Source organism: Montipora capricornis, chromosome 4 (genome assembly GCF_036669925.1).
Source record: "Montipora capricornis isolate CH-2021 chromosome 4, ASM3666992v2, whole genome shotgun sequence".
Lineage (NCBI taxonomy): Eukaryota > Metazoa > Cnidaria > Anthozoa > Scleractinia > Acroporidae > Montipora > Montipora capricornis.
Window position 1 is genome coordinate 17,330,615 of NC_090886.1, and position 18,090 is coordinate 17,348,704.

An 18,090-nucleotide genomic window follows, 5' to 3' on the forward strand; every position below is an offset into this window, starting at 1 on the left:
GGTAGAAATGTTGATAAGCAGTGAGCCGTTCTGCCCATCTTGTCTTGCACAAGTCCAGCAGAGGCTTTCTCTTTGTTACATTAACTATGTTGTGCTTAATAGTAAGCTTAAGAAGGCCTCTTCTCTTAGGACTTTTAAGAAAGAAACGACAGCAATTGTTTAGACTTTCAATGACATTGCACAACTGAGGTGTAATGCACATGACTTACTGATTACAAGGTTGAGGCAGTGTCCATTGCAGTGGACATACATGGCTAATGGTGCCTCCTTCTTTATCCGTCCTTGTACGCCTGATGTGCTAGATGACATGTTGCTTGGCTTGCACCATCGTATCCTTGGCCACGCACGTTCGTTTCTGGTACGTTGTTCTCTTTCAGGAAAGCTAGGATGTTCTCTGCAATCTTTTCACTTGTTATCCTTTCAAGTTTGATAAATGTTAAAAATTCCTCTCTTACATCTTTCTTCTCATCGACGAACCGAGCACAAATGGCAAGATGTTATTTGTTGTGCGACGTTACTTCATCAGCTAAGATAGAGTAATAGGTTTGGCAGCATTTAAATCATCCAGTATGCCATTCTGTGTCTGGGGTAACAAGTGTGTCACACAATGCATTGCAGGAGTTTTTAATTGACTTTTCAACACACTGTCATGCACTGCTAACAACTTGATTAGGGCAAGAAAATTTCCAGGGTTTTCAGGTGTGTCAAGATTTTCAACATCACCTCTTAAAGCAATACACTGCCTACCACAAAACAGCACTGCTCAGGCTATAGACTTAAGAAGCTCACGGTTTCGCTCGATATTTGCAGCCTTAATTACTGGAATCAATTTGGGCTGAGATTGCTGTATGTGGGTGCTCAACAGCTTGTTTGAGATTGTAAGCTTGCTCCATGGCCTTCTGATGATGTGTAGAGTGTTCGTGTTCTTTAACTTTCTCGCTTTTTTTGTTCCACTTTCGAAATGGTTTGGTGACAAACTTGCTTTTTGATGCATCGGATCAGAAAATAGCACAAGCTGTACAGAAAACACCATCAACACGTTCACTGTGCATCATCCAGGGATGCTGTGTCAACCACTCTAAACGAAAATTACGATTACAACCAGCAAGGTACTGAGTGGGGAATGCCTCCTCTTTAAGTTGCTCCTTGGGAATTGTCAAGAGGTGATACTTTTGAGACATGGTTATAGTCTTCATTGCATAAGAAAATTCCTTCGGTGTTTTCGCTTTGTAAAAGATTTCACTAATATCTACCTTGCTGGTCTCTTGATGCTTACAGACATTATAATCATTACATACAGATTCTTGACTTGTACTGGGGGGTAAGGTGTCCGTAGGAGTAGTAGTGTACAATGATGGCTGCATCTCATTCTGAACTGAAATATCATTTAACTCTGAAGATACCTCACCTGTTTTCGACTTTTTTGACAGAAATCTTTCTAACATTTGGCATGAAGCCGCTACCGGTTTTCTTTCTCTTTCTTTTTGCTCGCAAAGCTTCATAGTAACAAAGTAAATCAACGGCGATTTCCTAGGCCAATGCACTCGATGCTATGTAAGCACAACATGGCGACCACTCCTTTCAGGCCAGTACCGTTCAAAGATGGATGTTAGGTTCCAGGCTTAGAAACAACCAAAAGCCAACAGTGTACTGAAATATTTTTCTTCACTAAACGGAGTGAATACTAAAGAACACTAAAGCACACAGATCCCGCCACAGATCCCAAAATATGGGAAATTTAAGAATAACGAGCTAATGATATGATGTTTTCGTTGGCTAGTTTGTGTAATCCTGATCACTTCAAGCACGAGAATTTGAATACCTCCTTACAATCGTGTCGTGATTGAAAAGCTTCTTATTATAAAATTATCATCTATTCTTTCCTTTCCACAGTCGTCACATTTGCAGGACTAGTGTCACGTTTTCACGACTAAGGTTTCAGTAATTTTTTTATGCATGCGAGACATGTTTTAAGCTGGTCAAATTATTTGCGAGTAGGCCACTGAGCGGACCTTTCCAGGCAGTGGGAGGGTTCGTCCGAACCCCCATTTTACCAGCAGATTTTTTACAACTTGTTTTTACTTTTAAACACCCTACACAGTTTCTTTCAGCTCTTATTAATTTGCTTGTAAGCCAAAACAAGTTTTCTATTAAATTGTCAGGGGAACATCACAAGATGGGAAATTGGCAGCGTTTCGCGAGTGCTATGCACATCTACATGAATTAAGATCACTAGCTCCAGAAGTCCCAATAATTGCTTTAACTGCCACAGCTACCAAGTTAAGCAAGGATACCATCTTAAATGTTCTACTTATGGATAACCCATATGAAATCAGAGGAAGTCCAAACAAGTTAAATGTATGCGCAAAGATAATGATCTTGAGTTTTATTTTGGATGGCTTATGATGAGTTGAAAACAAAGCAAGTTTCTTGCGAGAGAACAATAATATACTGTCAAACGATTAAACAATGGGACAATCAAAGGTATGCTAGGACATTATGCTGGTAACAAGGAAAACGTTCTAGTTGAGATGCTACATTCATGCACATCAGATGCCAACAAACAGAACATTCTTCACTTCCTCCAGATAGAGAATGGGACAATACGTTTAACTGTTGCAACAATTGCCTTTGGTGTGGGGGTGGACTGCAAAAGAGTCCACAGGATTTTGCACTTTGGACCATCAAAAACGGTTGAAGCATATGTGCAAGAAACTGGACGGGCTAGTAGAGACGGAGCTCGAAACATGGCATGTATTTTGTATCATGGGATTCTTCTCAGTCATGCTTTTAGGGCAGATGAAATCGTTTGTTGAAGCTAGTGAATGCAGCATTACCGAAACATTTTGATTCAGTATTTCAGCAACCTGAAAAGGATCATCTTTGTTGTGACAACTGTGCAGCGGGGTTGCTAAGTACCCTTTGCACTAATGTGAAGTAACACCTTTGAATCCTGTCAGAGAAAGGGAAATACCTCCACAGAAACAGATGATGGTTGAACAAAATTTGACAAAATATCACAAATCACTAGTCAGGCAATTAGTCAATACAACTGCTTATGGTGAAATTAAAACCTTGACTAATATCCAGTTCATGTTAGGATTTTCTGATCATCAGATATCACAAGTTGAGGAAAACTTATGTGGAGATATTGGGATAAGTGGCATGTATACAAAATCCTGTCTATTATTAGTGACATGTTTGGTGATGTGAACGAGGACAACCAATTATATTATCTTTTGTCAGATGTCGATGACGACAATATCTTTGATGGTGAATTGCTGGATGAGCAGAATGAAATCCTTTAAGATGAGGAACTTTTTTACATGATTGTCCGGCGACAATTTGTCCTTGTCCCAGCTACAGAGTTCCCTGTTTTAAGAGGTACATGTTTCAGATGGGTCATTCGAAGCTGGTCTCCCATCAGCTGTTGTGGAAACTGTTGGGAAGCGGAAGGGAAACGGTCACACTCATTTCTGTATTTTTCTGCTTCAAGAGAATCGATCCAGCCAGGGCAAGGCTTCCAAACCAAGTCGAGTCTTGTTGATACAAGTTGTAAGCAGAAATGAATAAAAAACTGGTGCTCTTTTACGCCACTCGTTACACACAAGCGCCAAATTGAACTTTTCAAGATCGTTTCTTCCAGATTTCCTCAACAGTGAAGGATTTGACTTTGAGCATAAGCCAGTAACCTCTTTGGAGATGATTTTTAACACCTGTTGAGTTACGTGTTGTCGTAATGGTTGACATTTTATTATTGCCCGTTCGATTTGAGATGGAATACCGCGTTATAACGCCTTAACTAAGGACTGATAAACTGTGGAAAGATGTTTGTTCACAATTTTACACGGATACTTTATGGAGACTCTAACTTGACTTGAATCATAAGTACTGCTATGGTTCGACAAAATTGGCGTTGATCTGGGACCGGAACAATTCCGGTGTGAATTTTGAAAAGCATGCAGGACGAGGCCATAGGGATGACTCTGAATCGGAGGTAAGCAAGAAACAAGCGGCGTTGCGCCATTATAAATTGGTGTTGCCAAAGCACCCGCATTTCCGGAAGAAGTACAAGTGGTATCCGAGAATAGAAGCCATTTCCTGGAGGACAGGCGCTTGTTGGATATGAGACTGGTTAAAGTCAACTCGGCGCTAAGCGCCTCGTTGGCTATTTACCATCTCATATCCAAGGCACGCTCATGGAATAAATGTTAAGTATCAGTTGCTGATACTGCAGAAACAGTTTGTTTATCATCCAAAGCTGTCCTCTAATCCTCAGTAATCTTTAATGAGGCTGAACAGGTAGTGGTTTTTAAAAAAAAGCAGATAGGCTATCTGACAAGTGTGGCACAAAGTAGTTATATAATGACTGTACATGACTCCTTTAAAAGTTTTTGATATGCCAGGTAAAATGGATATTAAGCTTAATTGGACGATAATTGGTCATGTGAGATTCAGTGTCATTTTTTCACAGGAATGATGTTACTTTGCTTCCACTTATCAATCCAATACGATTGTTGGATACAATAATATGTTGGATTGCTCAGTGGGCCTGCCAAAGCTGGAGCAGATACTTTAAGCAGACTTGATGGAATATTGTCTGTAGCTGTTGCTTTACAACTATTTAGGCTCATTAGCAATTCCAAAATGTATTTCATAGAAACTGGCTGAAAGCTGAAAGATCCATCATCCATATAGTAAAGACCTTTTGCGTAAAATATCCTCGACCACTTGTACACCCGGTCCAACCCATATGCTAGAAGTTCCTTAGCATACCTTACATACTGAAGCGCACTGTATTTGATATCCACAACCTGTGAACTTAGAGCCAAAATGTGCTCTATTCTATCAATTTTAAAATAAAGATAATCAATCTCATTATTCTAATAATTATAGATCTAGCAATTACTCTTATATGTGGTAAAGACTTGTTACCATATCTCAAAGTGCCCTTGGACGTGAGGTGCCTGGGAATGAAATTAATCACTGTACAATTACCCTAATGGAGAACCACGCGAGCCATATTGTACATCAGAATGAATCATGTCCCTTTTTAATCAATTCCCCTATAAGGTTACAATGCGTCACTAGTAAATGATTAACACCACATCTCCCTTTCTAAGTATTCTACTTAATGACTAGGAGTAATCAAAGATTAATAAGTGCGTTCGAAGTTCAATGAATTTAGCTAAAATCATACAAACTGAGTTGAAACACGTCCTGGTTGACGTACAAGGTCCAGAAATGGCACACGCTTCCCTCAGGCTTTGATAAGCAGCTACGAAATTCTTCAACAACATTGAGAAAATACTTACCGAGAAAACAGCAGCAGCTACGAAATTCTTCAACAACACGTCCGCCAACACCCGATGTTCGATGTTCGCGAAGAAGACAGAATTTTGTGTCGCACGAGGCAGAATCCTTTGTGCAACGAGAATGTGACGTCATAACTGCCCGCCCGATAGAAAGCCCAAAATGGCAAACGCTTCCCTCAGGCTTTGATAAGCAGCTACGAAATTCTTCAACAACACGTTCGCCAATACCCGATGTTCGCGAAGAAGACAAAATTTTGTGTCGCACGAGGCAGAATCCTTTACACAACGAGAATGTGACGTCATAACTGCCCGCCCGATAGAAAGCCCAAAAAAACCTCAGAGCTTTCGCTAGGGTTCACAGGAGACCCACGAAATTAGGAAGCGTTCTTTGAACGCAATTAATATTCTTATTGCAAAAATTAAAAAAAAAAAGTGAACTGAAACATTTCGAAAGAAGACTAGTGTTTCTCCGTTTGTCTCTATCGGGTGATATTGGACTACAAGTCAAGTCTTTGGGGAGGCTTTATCAGTCGTCCCGAACGCATACGCATAGTCCTCCGGTATAACGGCTGGTTCTGGCGCAGCTGGTCTGTCCTTCTGGTGGAACGGCTTGTCGTTGCTGATCGACGGCTTTTCGTCGCTGCTCAACGACTCGTCAGCATATGGTTGAAGAGCGGACCGGTTCCTCCTCAAGATACTGCCGGAGGCCTCTACCAGGTAAGATCGTGGCTTGTTAGCCTGCGCACGGTTCTTGACTGTAGCTGGTCTGTTTTCGTCATGAATCCATACACGCTCGCCTGGCTGGAAGGGAACCAATTCCTTGACTCTGTGTCGCAAGTCGTAGTTCTGTTTCTGTTTTATCTTCCATTCACTCTCCGCCTGACTCCATTCCTCTATTCCCGGCCAGCTGGGTTGAAGGGCTGCTGGGATACAAGGTAGAGTACATCTTATCTGCCGGCCAAACAGTAAATCGAAAGGTGTCTTTCCACCTTGCAGTGGTGTGGATCGATAGCCCAGAAGAGCTTTGGCAGGGTCTTCCTCCTTCTGTAGCAGGTTCTTTGCAGTTTGCACTGCTCTTTCTGCTTTCCCGTTAGACTGTGCGTTGAGGGGGCTGCTCGTGACATGTTTGAACTCCCAGTCTCGAGCAAATTTGGAGAATTCTGCCGAGTCGTACTGGCGGCTGTTATCCGAGCGCACGATTTCTGGTATCCCGTGTTGAGCTAATACCGATTTAAGGGCTCGAATTGTTTCCATGGAGCTGACTGAGGCCAGGTAGCTGACTTCGATGAACTTTGAGAAATAGTCCACCACAATCAGATAGGGAAATATCCGTGCCGATCATTTGCCACGGTCTATCCGGAGTTGCACTTGGGATCAAGGGTTCCTTGATATTTGGCCTCCGTTCCGTACACTTGCGGCATTGCTTGACAAGATCCTCAATTTGCCGACTAAGACCTGGCCACCATACTGATCGCTTTGCCCTCTCGCGACATTTCATGACACCTTGATGACCGTTGTGGATGCGGTCTAGGATCTCCAGCCTTATGGATGTCGGATTGACAATTCTGTCTGCCTTAAGAAGCAAGCCGTGGACGACTGAAAGTTCATCCTTGACTTGCCAGAGGAGTTGAAGTGCGTCTAGAACTCTGCGTCGTTCTGGCCATCCTTCGCCACAGTACTCTGTTAGCGCCTGGCAGACTTCGTCTTCCTCTTGTTTTTCTCTAATCCGCTCAAGCTGTGTGTTAGAAGCTGGGAGGGAGTTAAATATGTGATGAACATATAGGTTAATTTCTTCTTCGGGTCTTGGGTCGTTCTCTTTGGTTTCGTCGACTATGGGTGCTCTGGAGAGTGCATCAGTGGTGCTGAGGTGTTTGCCTGGGACATGGGAGATGCTGAAGTCGAACCTCAACAGTCGCATACAAAGCCGCTGGATTCTGGGCGACATCTCCTCTAAATTCTTTGAGCCAAGGATAGGAACTAGCGGCTTGTGGTCTGTCTCCATAAGGAACTTTTTGCCAATTAGATAGTCGGCCAACCGCTCACAAGCCCAAGAGCCTCCTTTTCGATCTGGGTGTATCGTCTTTCTGTTGGAGTGAGAGCGCGAGATATGAACACTATTGGCTTCCACTTCCCATTGGTTTGTCTCTGGGTCAGGACGGCACCCAAACCGTAAGATGATGCATCGGCAGACAACGTGGCTTCGAGGGAAGGATCGAAAATTGCAAGTGCTGGCGCGGAACTCAACTTCTCTTTGATCCCTTGAGAGGCACTACGTTGCTGGGGGCCCCAGATCCAGGCGTTCTTCTTGCTGAGAAGTTCACGTAGTGGGTGGGTGAGTTTAGCCAAGTTTGGAATGTACTTTCCTGACTGGTTGACCATTCCCAGAAATCTTCTGAGCTCGTGTATATCGGTCGGTTCAGCTAAGTACTTCACTGCAGCTATCTTGCTTGGGTTGGCGCAAATTCCATCTTTTCCCACCAATTGGCCCAGAAATTGAACAGTCTCCTTTGAGAATTCACATTTCTCGGTGTTAAGTGTGACGTTTGCTTCTTGGAGCCTAACAAGGACCGCCTCTAGCCTTTCGTCGTGCTCTGCTTGATTTGCCCTGTACACAATGATGTCGTCCATCTGACATTCGACCCCAGGTAGGCCTTCCAGGATTCTGGGGCGGAAGAAATACCAAATGGTAGACGTGTATAGCAGTACCGGTCCCATGGAGTGATAAACGTAGTTAGCAGCTTTGAGCTCTCTTTCAACTTCCATTGCCAGAACCCACTGTTGGCATCCAGCTTGGATATCACTTTTGCACCGGCCAGCTTTCCCAGTGTTTGCTCTGTTGTGGGCGTCGGGTGATTCTCGCGAATTACAGCTTTATTCAGCTGAATGAAGTCACCACATATACGGACGTTTCAATTTGACTTTGGGACTACTACAATGGGTGAACACCACTCTGTAGGCACATCTACCTTTTCGATCACTCCCATTGTTTCCATACGGTCCAGTTCTCCCTTGACTTTTGGCAGCAAAGGGATTGGAACGCATCTCGGTGTGGTCTGGTTGAAGGGCGCATACGATGACGTCAGTTTGACCTCATATTCTCCGTCCATGCAACCCAGGCCACTGAAGAGCTTTGGAAAGCATTGCTTAATTCCTTCTGCTGGCTGAGTCACGGCTGCAACCTTTGCGATGGTTTCTAATGCTAAGCAGGCGGACCTACCTACTCCAAGTTCTCGACAACATAAACATCTTCTATGCAGGATTTTCCTTTAACTACAAGATTCGCTTTTAGTACCCCCAGACACGACAGTGGGTTTTTGCACGGGCCAAATAGTTTCTTGCGTGACCTTTCAAGCTTGTTTTGCCCGAAAAAACGTGAGTAGATTGACCCACCGATAACTGTCATGTCGGCTCCGCTGTCTAGCTTAAACTAAATTTTGGTGCCATTAACGTCAATCTCTTCTTTCCAAGCTTTTCTGTCGGCGTTTCCAATTTCTCCGAGGAAAAATCCTTCATTGTCCCGCTCTTCTTGCTCATCCGAATCGTCGGCTGCAATCACGCCAACTTTCTTTGGAGCCGACAAGCAAACTTTGGCGAAATGACCTCTTTTGTTACACTTGGCACACGTGGCGTCCTTTGCGGGGCATTTTTGGCGTGCGTGATATTCCGAGATAACGCCACAACGCATGCATTTCGTTGGTCCCCTTTGTGGCCAATTCTGTCGTCGGTCTTGGTGTGCTTTCGATCCTTTTACTTCATCGATTTGAGTTGGTACTCTGCTTCGAAGCGTTTCTTGTTGCTTTTTAACTGACTCGCTCTGCCTGACACTGTTTATCGCCGATTGTAGCGTAAGGGCTGAATCCATCTGGAGTTTCTCATTCAGCTTGACAAATCGTAATCCCACCACGATACGATCTCTAATTAACTCGTCTCGAAGGGTTCCAAATTCACAGTGCTCAGACAAACAATAGAGGTCTGTGATAAATGCGTCAACTGGCTCATCCGGTTCTTGCTTTCGCATGTTAAACATTGCATGTTCGAAGATCACGTTTCTTTTTATGACGAAATGTTGATCGAATGGCGGGGCGATAGTGTTGGATGGGATGTCGCTCAATCTTTGCTCGATTTTCTCCGTTTGAACGCTTCTGACACCATGTACAATTACCCTAATGGAGAACCACGCGAGCCATATTGTACATCAGAATGAATCATGTCCCTTTTTAATCAATTCCCCTATGAGGTTACAATGCGTCACTAGTAAATGATTAACACCACAATCACTGGAATCGGAATGCTGACAGTTAAGCCTAAATATTGTTTTAGGCCTGTTTAGGCCTAAGGTTAGCATTTCTAAGGGGTTTGGGCTTTTTCAACAGTTACATTATAACCTCAGTATGCATTTTCAACGCGCTCTCTTCCTCAAATGAAGGATTATCCTTCATTTTGATCACTCTGTCCCAGGACTTGTGGTAGCAAATAAAAAGAAAAAAATTAAAGGAAGCCCCTGGACAGGATTCGAACCCGGAGCACCCACTTTGGAGGAACTGTTTTTATCCACTTAACCACTAAAGATCAACTGACTAGAAAATGTGCCGATTATTTACCAAAACTAATTAGTATATATATAAAATCATTGCTGAATACGTCGTGTAATGGTCTCAAGCTTGATTTTAAAATGGTTAGCTTTCTCTTGAAGTTTGGTAACCGACATTTTTCACTATGTAAGGTTGCTTCTTAGTGGGTGTTAATACACGTTTACAGCGGCACTTTTGTAAAAAAAATATATTGACATTAAAAAATAATGGCATACTCGCAGTTAGTGATGTGGTAGTCTAATGGTAACTTAACCTTTATTACATATTCATTCAATTAAAATATAAAAATTTCAGTTCAGAGGGGGTTTACAAATAGAAAATTATTTCATAAAAGTAGGTCAGTTGTGGTTAAGCGAGGGGGTTATTATTAACACGTTCCCAGGTTCGAGTCCTGCGAGTCCAGACATTGGGGTTTGGCTTTTAAAAAAAATATGTTTATTTCCCATGATCCCTATCAAGCTTTCAGTGTCCAAAATGAACGATAATACTTCACTTGGAAGAAATTGACAGTTAAGAATAATCCTTCAATTGACGGAGAGACTTGGTTGCCATTTTACACTGACCGATTCCAGTGATTTAATTTTATTCCCAGGCACCTCACGTCCAAGGGCTCTTTGAGATATGGAAACAAGTCTTTACCCTTATACGTAGCCCCTTTGACTTTTGAGTCGCCATTTTGGTTTTGCTTCCTCAATAATGTCTATTAGCGGTCTTCCCCCGCACGTCAATCGATAATTTCTCGTGTCTCCCGTGGGCAAATCGGTGCTGTTCGTACAAGCTTGGACGTTGTTTGCACAAAGTTGACGTTATTCGTAGGGACTAGATGTTGTTCGTAAAAAGGTTAAAGTGTGATCGTTCTTTGTACAAACGTTAACGATGTTGTTCGTACAGAGTTTTGAACAAAGAAAGAAGAAAATTGACAAGTCAAATTTGATATAAAAACCTCTTCATAGTTTCTTACTTGCCAGCGTGATCCTTAAAGGTTATGTGCAAGATATGATGTGGACGACATTGACGAAGAAGCTGGACGAAACGGCAAAGAGTAAGTGAAGTGCACCATGATTTCCATTAACAATACAAAAAATTAACGTCAAAAGCGAACGACGTTTTGGCGTGCTCATGACCCCATTTTCAAGTTAAAAATGATAAGAATAAAACTGTCAGAAACGGTTAACATAAATTGAATAATGAATATGTCATAATGTGATAAGTAAATAAAGTGATTTATCACACGCGGGGCAAAATTACTGAATATTGATTGGCTAAGACGGGGGGCATTTTTTGTTAGTCACCAGGGCACTTTTGGTAATCAGGAGCAAGCAAAGTTACAAGAGAATCCTCCTCCAGATTCTGACTCTGGATTAAACTGCTTTTTGTCCACACTTCAAATACACTTTAATTTAATTAAGCGCTATTTCTGTTGACATTATCGATTTATTGAATTGCGCTTTAACCGAATGAAAGCATAGACCATTCATAAATGGCGACACTTTTTCATTTTTTTGTAATAACAAACAAATATTCTTTTGAAATGGGCCTTATGCGTGATGACGTCTGACTAACTAATTTCACCACCAAGCCTCATTTGCACAAAAGTACTCACATCATTTGGACATGCAATACTGCTCGCCCGTGGGTTTCCTTTTCAAGTTTGCCCCTTTGGGATTTAGCTCATGCTAAATTAAAAAAGTTTGAATTTTCGAATTCGAGGCTTGTTGGTGAAATTAGCTAGTCAAACGTCATCACGCACAAGGGCTGTTTGCTCGTCGTAGCGAGGCCAGAAAGGCTTATTGTAAGTAAGTTGAAAGGTATGATTTTAATTTACCTAAAGAGTCGATCTTTCGTACGTTCGAGGGAAAGTTATTCCATTCTTTTACCACATAGTGGAAATATGAACACTCTAAAGAGTTGGTTCTAGCGTATTTGATCTTAAGGAGGCTGGAAATAGTTTCTCCTTTTTTCAAACAAATAAACATATTCTGTCCTTAGATGGATGTGGGAGGCGCGATGGCCTCGTGGTTAGTGTGCTCGGCTCTGGGGCGAGTGGTCCGGCTACGGGTCCTGGCCGGGGCCATTGTGTTGTGTTCTTGGGAAAGACACTTTACACCCACGGTGCCTCTCTTCACCCATAAATGGGTACCGGCGCAATGCTGGGGGTAACCCTTCGATGGCAGCATCCCATCCAGGGGGGAGTTAAAAATACTCCTAGTTGCTTAGTGCTAAGGAAACCGGGGATAAGCACCGGCGTGTTGGGTCATTGGCTCCGAAAGCGCTTACCTGCTTAGATACAGTTAGGGGAATCATATCAAGACGAGATTTGGCCACGGTATTAAATACCCATCGTAGATTTCTCACATTATATTTTCCTCCAAAGTAACGTTACCATGGCAACGATATTAGGCATTTCTTTGAGCCTTAAAATCAACATATGTTGTCTTTTTTGAAGAAACGGGACGGTGAAATTTTCCCATTCAACGTTACCAGATAATGTTAGAAATACTCTCGCTAACCAGGCTTTGAGTAACCGGCCCCTGAAGTCTATCTCCCTACGGTTTGTCTTGGACAATAAATCTTGTTGCGCTAAATGAGATTGAAAAGAAGAGCACACTTCACAGGCACATTGCGAGAATTCAGGGCTTCAAATAATGGCCGGGCAGCTGGGTTGTTTACACGTGCGTTTAGCATAAACACCGGGTGACATACGCAGGCGCAGTGAACAAATATTTTGGCGCTAAAATTTTAAATCCAAAATGGCGGACGCCAAGGAGATTCTTAGTGACGAGAAGATGTTGTTGCTTGTTCTTTTGTTCTTTTATTGCGGAGAAGGCGAAGGGAAGGAGCAATAGAAGAGAAGTCAAAAAGGGTTTGAGTGGGGGAAATCTTTCGTAGGCGGAAAGAGCAAGGCGAGATTCATAACCTGGTGAGGGAGAGCAGGCTGGGCGAGCGAGAGTTTTATTTCAGATATGAAATAAAAATGACTTAACGTTAAATAAAATATAGTTTAAACATTTTTGCAAAGTAAGTTTGTAAATTAAAAAACGTGCTTCTCTGTTTTCTTGTGCTTGTGCTTGTGCTTGTCCTGGTTTACACAAGCAACAGAAAAAGGGACAATTTCCTTTTGTTGTGCTTGCGCTTATGCTTGCGTCGTCCCGGTTTACACGTTGGTTTTTTTGTGCTTAAGCTTATGCTTGCATCGTACGGGTAAACAAGCCTTTGAACGAGTGAATGACCAGACATGTCCGGCAATCCATGGATTTATCCGGTCAATACTGAATTCTGACCGGACATTGTCCGTTCACTGGCCGTTATTTGACGCCGCCCTGGAATTAAGAAAGCTGTGACTCATTCTATTTCCTTATTCTGTTTCAAAATTATCCAAATGCTGAAAAAAAATGGCAGTGGACTCCGTCCGAAATATAGTTCATTAAGCAAACATATTTTGTGATGGATCTCAACGATTGTGCGCAGTGACTCTGACGATGAACTCCGGCTTTGGTGTGGTTTAATATCAGTGTTTTGTTATTTTTTTAATTACTGATTGGTTAAAAACACTCCTGCATTGCATAGTTGCATTCCTAATCGTAGTTGCGGAAGCAACTGAAGTCGTTTCAAGGGAATCCTGAAAAAAAATCCAAGCTTGCAGGGCTGTAGCCAGAAAAAAGTGAGGTAATGTCCATGGTTAAATTCTCTTCGTAGGTATTTTAGGTGTTTACGATGGGTACATTTTACAGACAACACTGGAATCACACTTAATTTTTAAAAAATCACGAAAAAATGACTGAGGCAAATGCCCCGGTGTGCCTCATACTGGCTACGGCCCCATGGGCAGGCCAAGTTCGCGTCACTAATTATGAGTGCAAGCGGTGTTGCGTTATAGGCAGCCGTTGAGAATTTAAACTCGTTATAAGACTTTGTATGGGAAATAAAATTTCGTCGATTATGAAGCCTAAAAAACGCTCAATTTAACGTTCATTCAATAAAAGGATTGAAAATGACTCACCTCTGATGTATTCTTGTGCCTTTTGGAGCTTATTTTACCGTTTCGGGAATTCCGTATTTTCAATGTTCTAAGACGAAGTCAAGGCTGCACACTAAGATTTCAACCTTAGTCAGCTCAGAGGCGGTTTGCGCCTCGAAAATCCATCGCAGCCGCGATCTTTTCACGCAAAGCTAAAGCCACTTTCATAAATTCTTCATCGTTTATTGTCCCGTACCTGTCAGTGAAAATGATCATCCCTTACTTTGTTGCATTTTAGACGGCATCACTTAAGTCGAAGGCGAGTTATACCTCTTCCGAAACTAAAAGCCAACCCAGTCACCCATCCTCAAGCTCTGTTCCAAAAGGATCAGGTAACCTTATTGCTTTTAGTCTTTTTTCATTATTGTGCTATTCACGCATAACAACAACTTATGCATTTTTTCTCGTAGATTGTAATGGCACTTTACCCTCAAACGACGTGTTTTTACAAAGCTGTGATTCACCAACCTCCTTCGAGGGTAAGAACAAGGGAAAGCAGGGCGGAGTTGCTAAAAGCATGTTAGCGCACGCTAATTATTGGTTAAGTCCAAGAAAGACTGCAACGATTCAGTAACGTTGAATAATAATTTTTTTCTTACCGATCTGACCTCGTACTCGCGCCACAACCAGATTTCCCGTAAATCTATTAGTCAACAAGAGGACGGCGACGAGTTTTTTTACGCTACGAAGAGATCATGTGCAATAAAAACTCGTACTCATAGTCTTACTCGTAGTCTCTATCAACATCTCTGAGGCGCTTAAACCTTGAACTCTGATGAGAACGATCAAGGTCACCGCAAGTGAAACACAAACTTGTGAAGTAGCACCAGAATGTTTATAGGGTGTGCTTTAAATCGATCCCGGCTTTAACATTTGCCCAACAACACGCGATGATAAGGATGCACCGTAAAATTATGCGCTGAACTTCATGTTAAAAATGAGTTCAGTTTTGGAGGGTTGACCGAGCCGGTTTGGAGGGTTGACCGAGCCGAGCTAATTGACCGAGCCGGAAAATACCATAATTCTCTTTATTTGTCCTGCCAAATTTTGCGTAAGCATTGTTTCGAAAAACAATGCTTATTCAAAATTTAGGAGGACAAACAAAGAGTATTATGGTATTTTCCATAAAATGGTGTATTTTGACAAAATCTTATGTATGAGAAAATGTGGGTTCTTCTGGGTCTTTGCCGCCCTAAATATCTTTTCACCATCGATCTGCATGAGTGAAGTCCATATTTGGAAAAAACTCCAATCCACAACTGTGTAAATAACTTTATTCGTGACCTCTCTCCGGGTCAGTAGTCACATTGCGAAACAATCACATTTTGAATCATCAAAACATGAATAGTCTTCAGTGAGTCTTGATGAATAAAAATCAGAAATTAATTACGAAGTGATGAAGTGTTGACAGGCACAAATCATTCACCATTATAATCGACAAAACCTTGGAAATAATCACGAAGAGGGTCGGGTATTTCAACAACAGAGCACGCCATTTTGCTCTTCCCGTTGGGACAAGATGCCGAAAAGATGTCTGGGATACTATTCATTTCTCCTCTGCATTACAATATACTCTAGTATGTATGTGAGGCAATTTCGGGCTATTTTGTAGTTTTAACCCGACATTTTCTCGCATCCACGGTAGATTACATTGTAATGCAAATGAAAAAGCTAATCGTGAACAGGGCTATTTCTAGGTCGTCATAAGTAAATGAAGAGAATGGAAAATTGACTGTTGTATGCTCACGTTGTCGTCAAAACGGCAAATGTGGTAATATAACATTATTTTGCAGAGGAAGGGAAATAAATGAGCTTAAAATGCATGCCGCAGGCGCAACATGCTTCTGCTACTCCTTTAAACGCGTCGCCCTTTGTCGTTGACGAGACTCCTTGCATGGTCCCTGTCGTTACAAAACGTTCTTTGTCAGGACAGAAAAACGCGTAACCAAATAGGTTCACAATGCGTACATGCGTGGTTTACGGAATTTAGCTGCTTTGATGGGAAGGTGACAGGGCGTTTTCCGTTCAACAAAGTCACTGGTACAAATTTTCGGAATTTTCGCTGGTCGAATGGAACGTGTTCGACTACATCCCAGAATCTGAAGTTATTTTGGCACCACGGTTGTCCTTTCAAGAGATTCTTCAAGCCCCAAGAGGAAATCAATTGAAGATAAAAGGAAATGTTCCCGCGAATGACAATCCGATTGAAGGAAAGCCGGCATGTGAAATCTAAGCAACAAAGATGAACATATAACTAGATAAAAAACGATCTTCGACAACGTATTACTCCCATAACTTTCTGAACCTGATGTAATTTAGTCGAGCATAGCCTGGAACTTATCCTCCTTCAAACCACGTGACAAGCGCTCTGTTTACCGTGACAAATCCCGTCCTCTAGCCATATCTTGGATTATGACATTGAGTGGTTACACTTCGTGTAAGCCACACAAAAACCCAAGTACAAAGCATTTGTTTTGTCGCCCATTCAACCCGCAGTTTTACGAAATCCGGCTTTATCGCCATCGTGGCGCCTCTGCTAATTTAAGCAATGCCAATGCACACAGAAACGAAGGCATCATTTAAAAATGTTTGCACTATCGTAAGTTCGTTTCTCAGTGCTTCATTTTGTTTACGTTATAAAGTATATATCGTATAAATCGTGAGCAGTTTCGAAGCAAAGATAAATAACGGAGGATTTAAAGTTGAATGCTCGCGTTATATCAACACTTGAACCTTTTTACACGTTTTGTTTCATAATGAGCGGCGGACAAAGTCACCGAAATGAATTAATAATTATTGTTTTGTGGTGCTCCCGTCATCGTTTCCTCCCCCTATCTGGGTCACTGCACTTACGAAGCTGAAATCTATGGGATTACAGGTGCACAGTAGCTATACCTCATGCTCGAAACTCGTAATTTTCTGGTGTTTTGTTTTCTGTGTAGTCTTTCTGACCTCCCACGTTCCTGGTCATTTTTCAGCCTCAAGATGAATACTCTGTTTCGTTTGAGGACACTTCGTATGCTGATGGCTTTGCTCCTCCTTTAAATGTTCCTCAGAGGTACGTGGTGGCATCAAAAGAAACAAGGAAAAGGTGACGGCTAGTGCAAAACGGGAGAAAACTCGCCTGGACGAAAGATTAACTGTCAATGACATCAAAAAAGTATTTTCAGTTTTAGCAAGGTCTTATCTTAAATAGTAAATAATGGCCGACAGGGAATGCGACGAGTGTTTTGAGCCCATCGTTTCAATGGGCCATTTCGGAGTTCCCGTCTTCCTCCTCTTCAAAGCGAGTCTAAGGGCGCTTTCCATTTGACAGAACTGACCAGCCAGACCGGCCACTTGGAAGGAATAACTCTACAACGCCTTCACTATAACACACTTCGAGAATAATATATACTCCTCTGGAACAATGCGAGGGATTATCGTGCAAGTGTTCCTTCAAATCGTTGCATTTTCTTTGCAAACTGACGGGTCTGGCCGGCCAGTTCTGACAAAAGGAAAGCGCCTTAAGTGTGAAGTTTTTCTGATGGTAATTAGTTCTACTTTGCATATGAATGAAAACTAATAGGCCTTATTCACGATGGCCGCCATGTTGGTTTTCAAATTGTCGTGCAAATTAGCCATGTGTTATGCTGGGGGGGCAAACATTGGAAAAAAAGCAAATTTCTGAAAATCGGCTTGTCGAAACATTGAAATAACATTGCAAAAAGTCCATTTTAGTATTTAGAGCTAAGTACCTTTTATAATAATTTTATATCTTTTGATTGCCTTTGACATTTTGACTTTCTACTTCGTTATCTGCTCATTTTTCACTAAAAAGACGTCGAAGTAACTTGTGTAATGATTGTATTTTACTGCTTAGGTGATAAACATTCGATGAACGTGAAACAAATCATCTGTGTAGCTAAGATGTTCGTTGTAAGCTCTCAAACTTATGTTGTTTGCCCCCTCAGAAGTGTGTGGCTAATTTGCATGATAATAGCAAATCCAACATGGCGGCTATCGTGAATAAGGTCTATTTTCATAAGAAAAACTTCGCACTTAGCCTCGCTTTCAAGAGGAGGCGGACCTGAAATCGGAAATGGCCTATTGGGGTTTCGAGGCGATAATTCTTGGTTTTCACGCCTGGGAGCCTGCACAATCTGTTTGTGTAACCGTTTGTAAT

At 42.0% G+C, this 18,090-nt stretch overlaps 1 protein-coding gene across 2 annotated transcripts in view; it reads left to right on the plus strand.

The window, feature by feature from the left end:
* The window catches only part of LOC138045695 (SAGA-associated factor 29-like), a 74,298-nt gene that overhangs the window by 52,063 nt on the left and 4,145 nt on the right, over nucleotides 1–18,090 (plus strand). For both annotated transcript variants that reach the window (XM_068892281.1, XM_068892282.1), the window contains exons 9-12: nucleotides 10,902–10,949; nucleotides 14,164–14,257; nucleotides 14,336–14,404; nucleotides 16,904–18,090. The exon at nucleotides 16,904–18,090 is cut by the window's right edge and continues 4,145 nt beyond it. In XM_068892281.1, coding sequence (XP_068748382.1) covers nucleotides 10,902–10,949; nucleotides 14,164–14,257; nucleotides 14,336–14,404; nucleotides 16,904–17,020 — 328 coding nt within the window. In that variant the 3' untranslated portion in view covers nucleotides 17,021–18,090. The remainder of the gene's footprint in view (nucleotides 1–10,901; nucleotides 10,950–14,163; nucleotides 14,258–14,335; nucleotides 14,405–16,903) is intronic.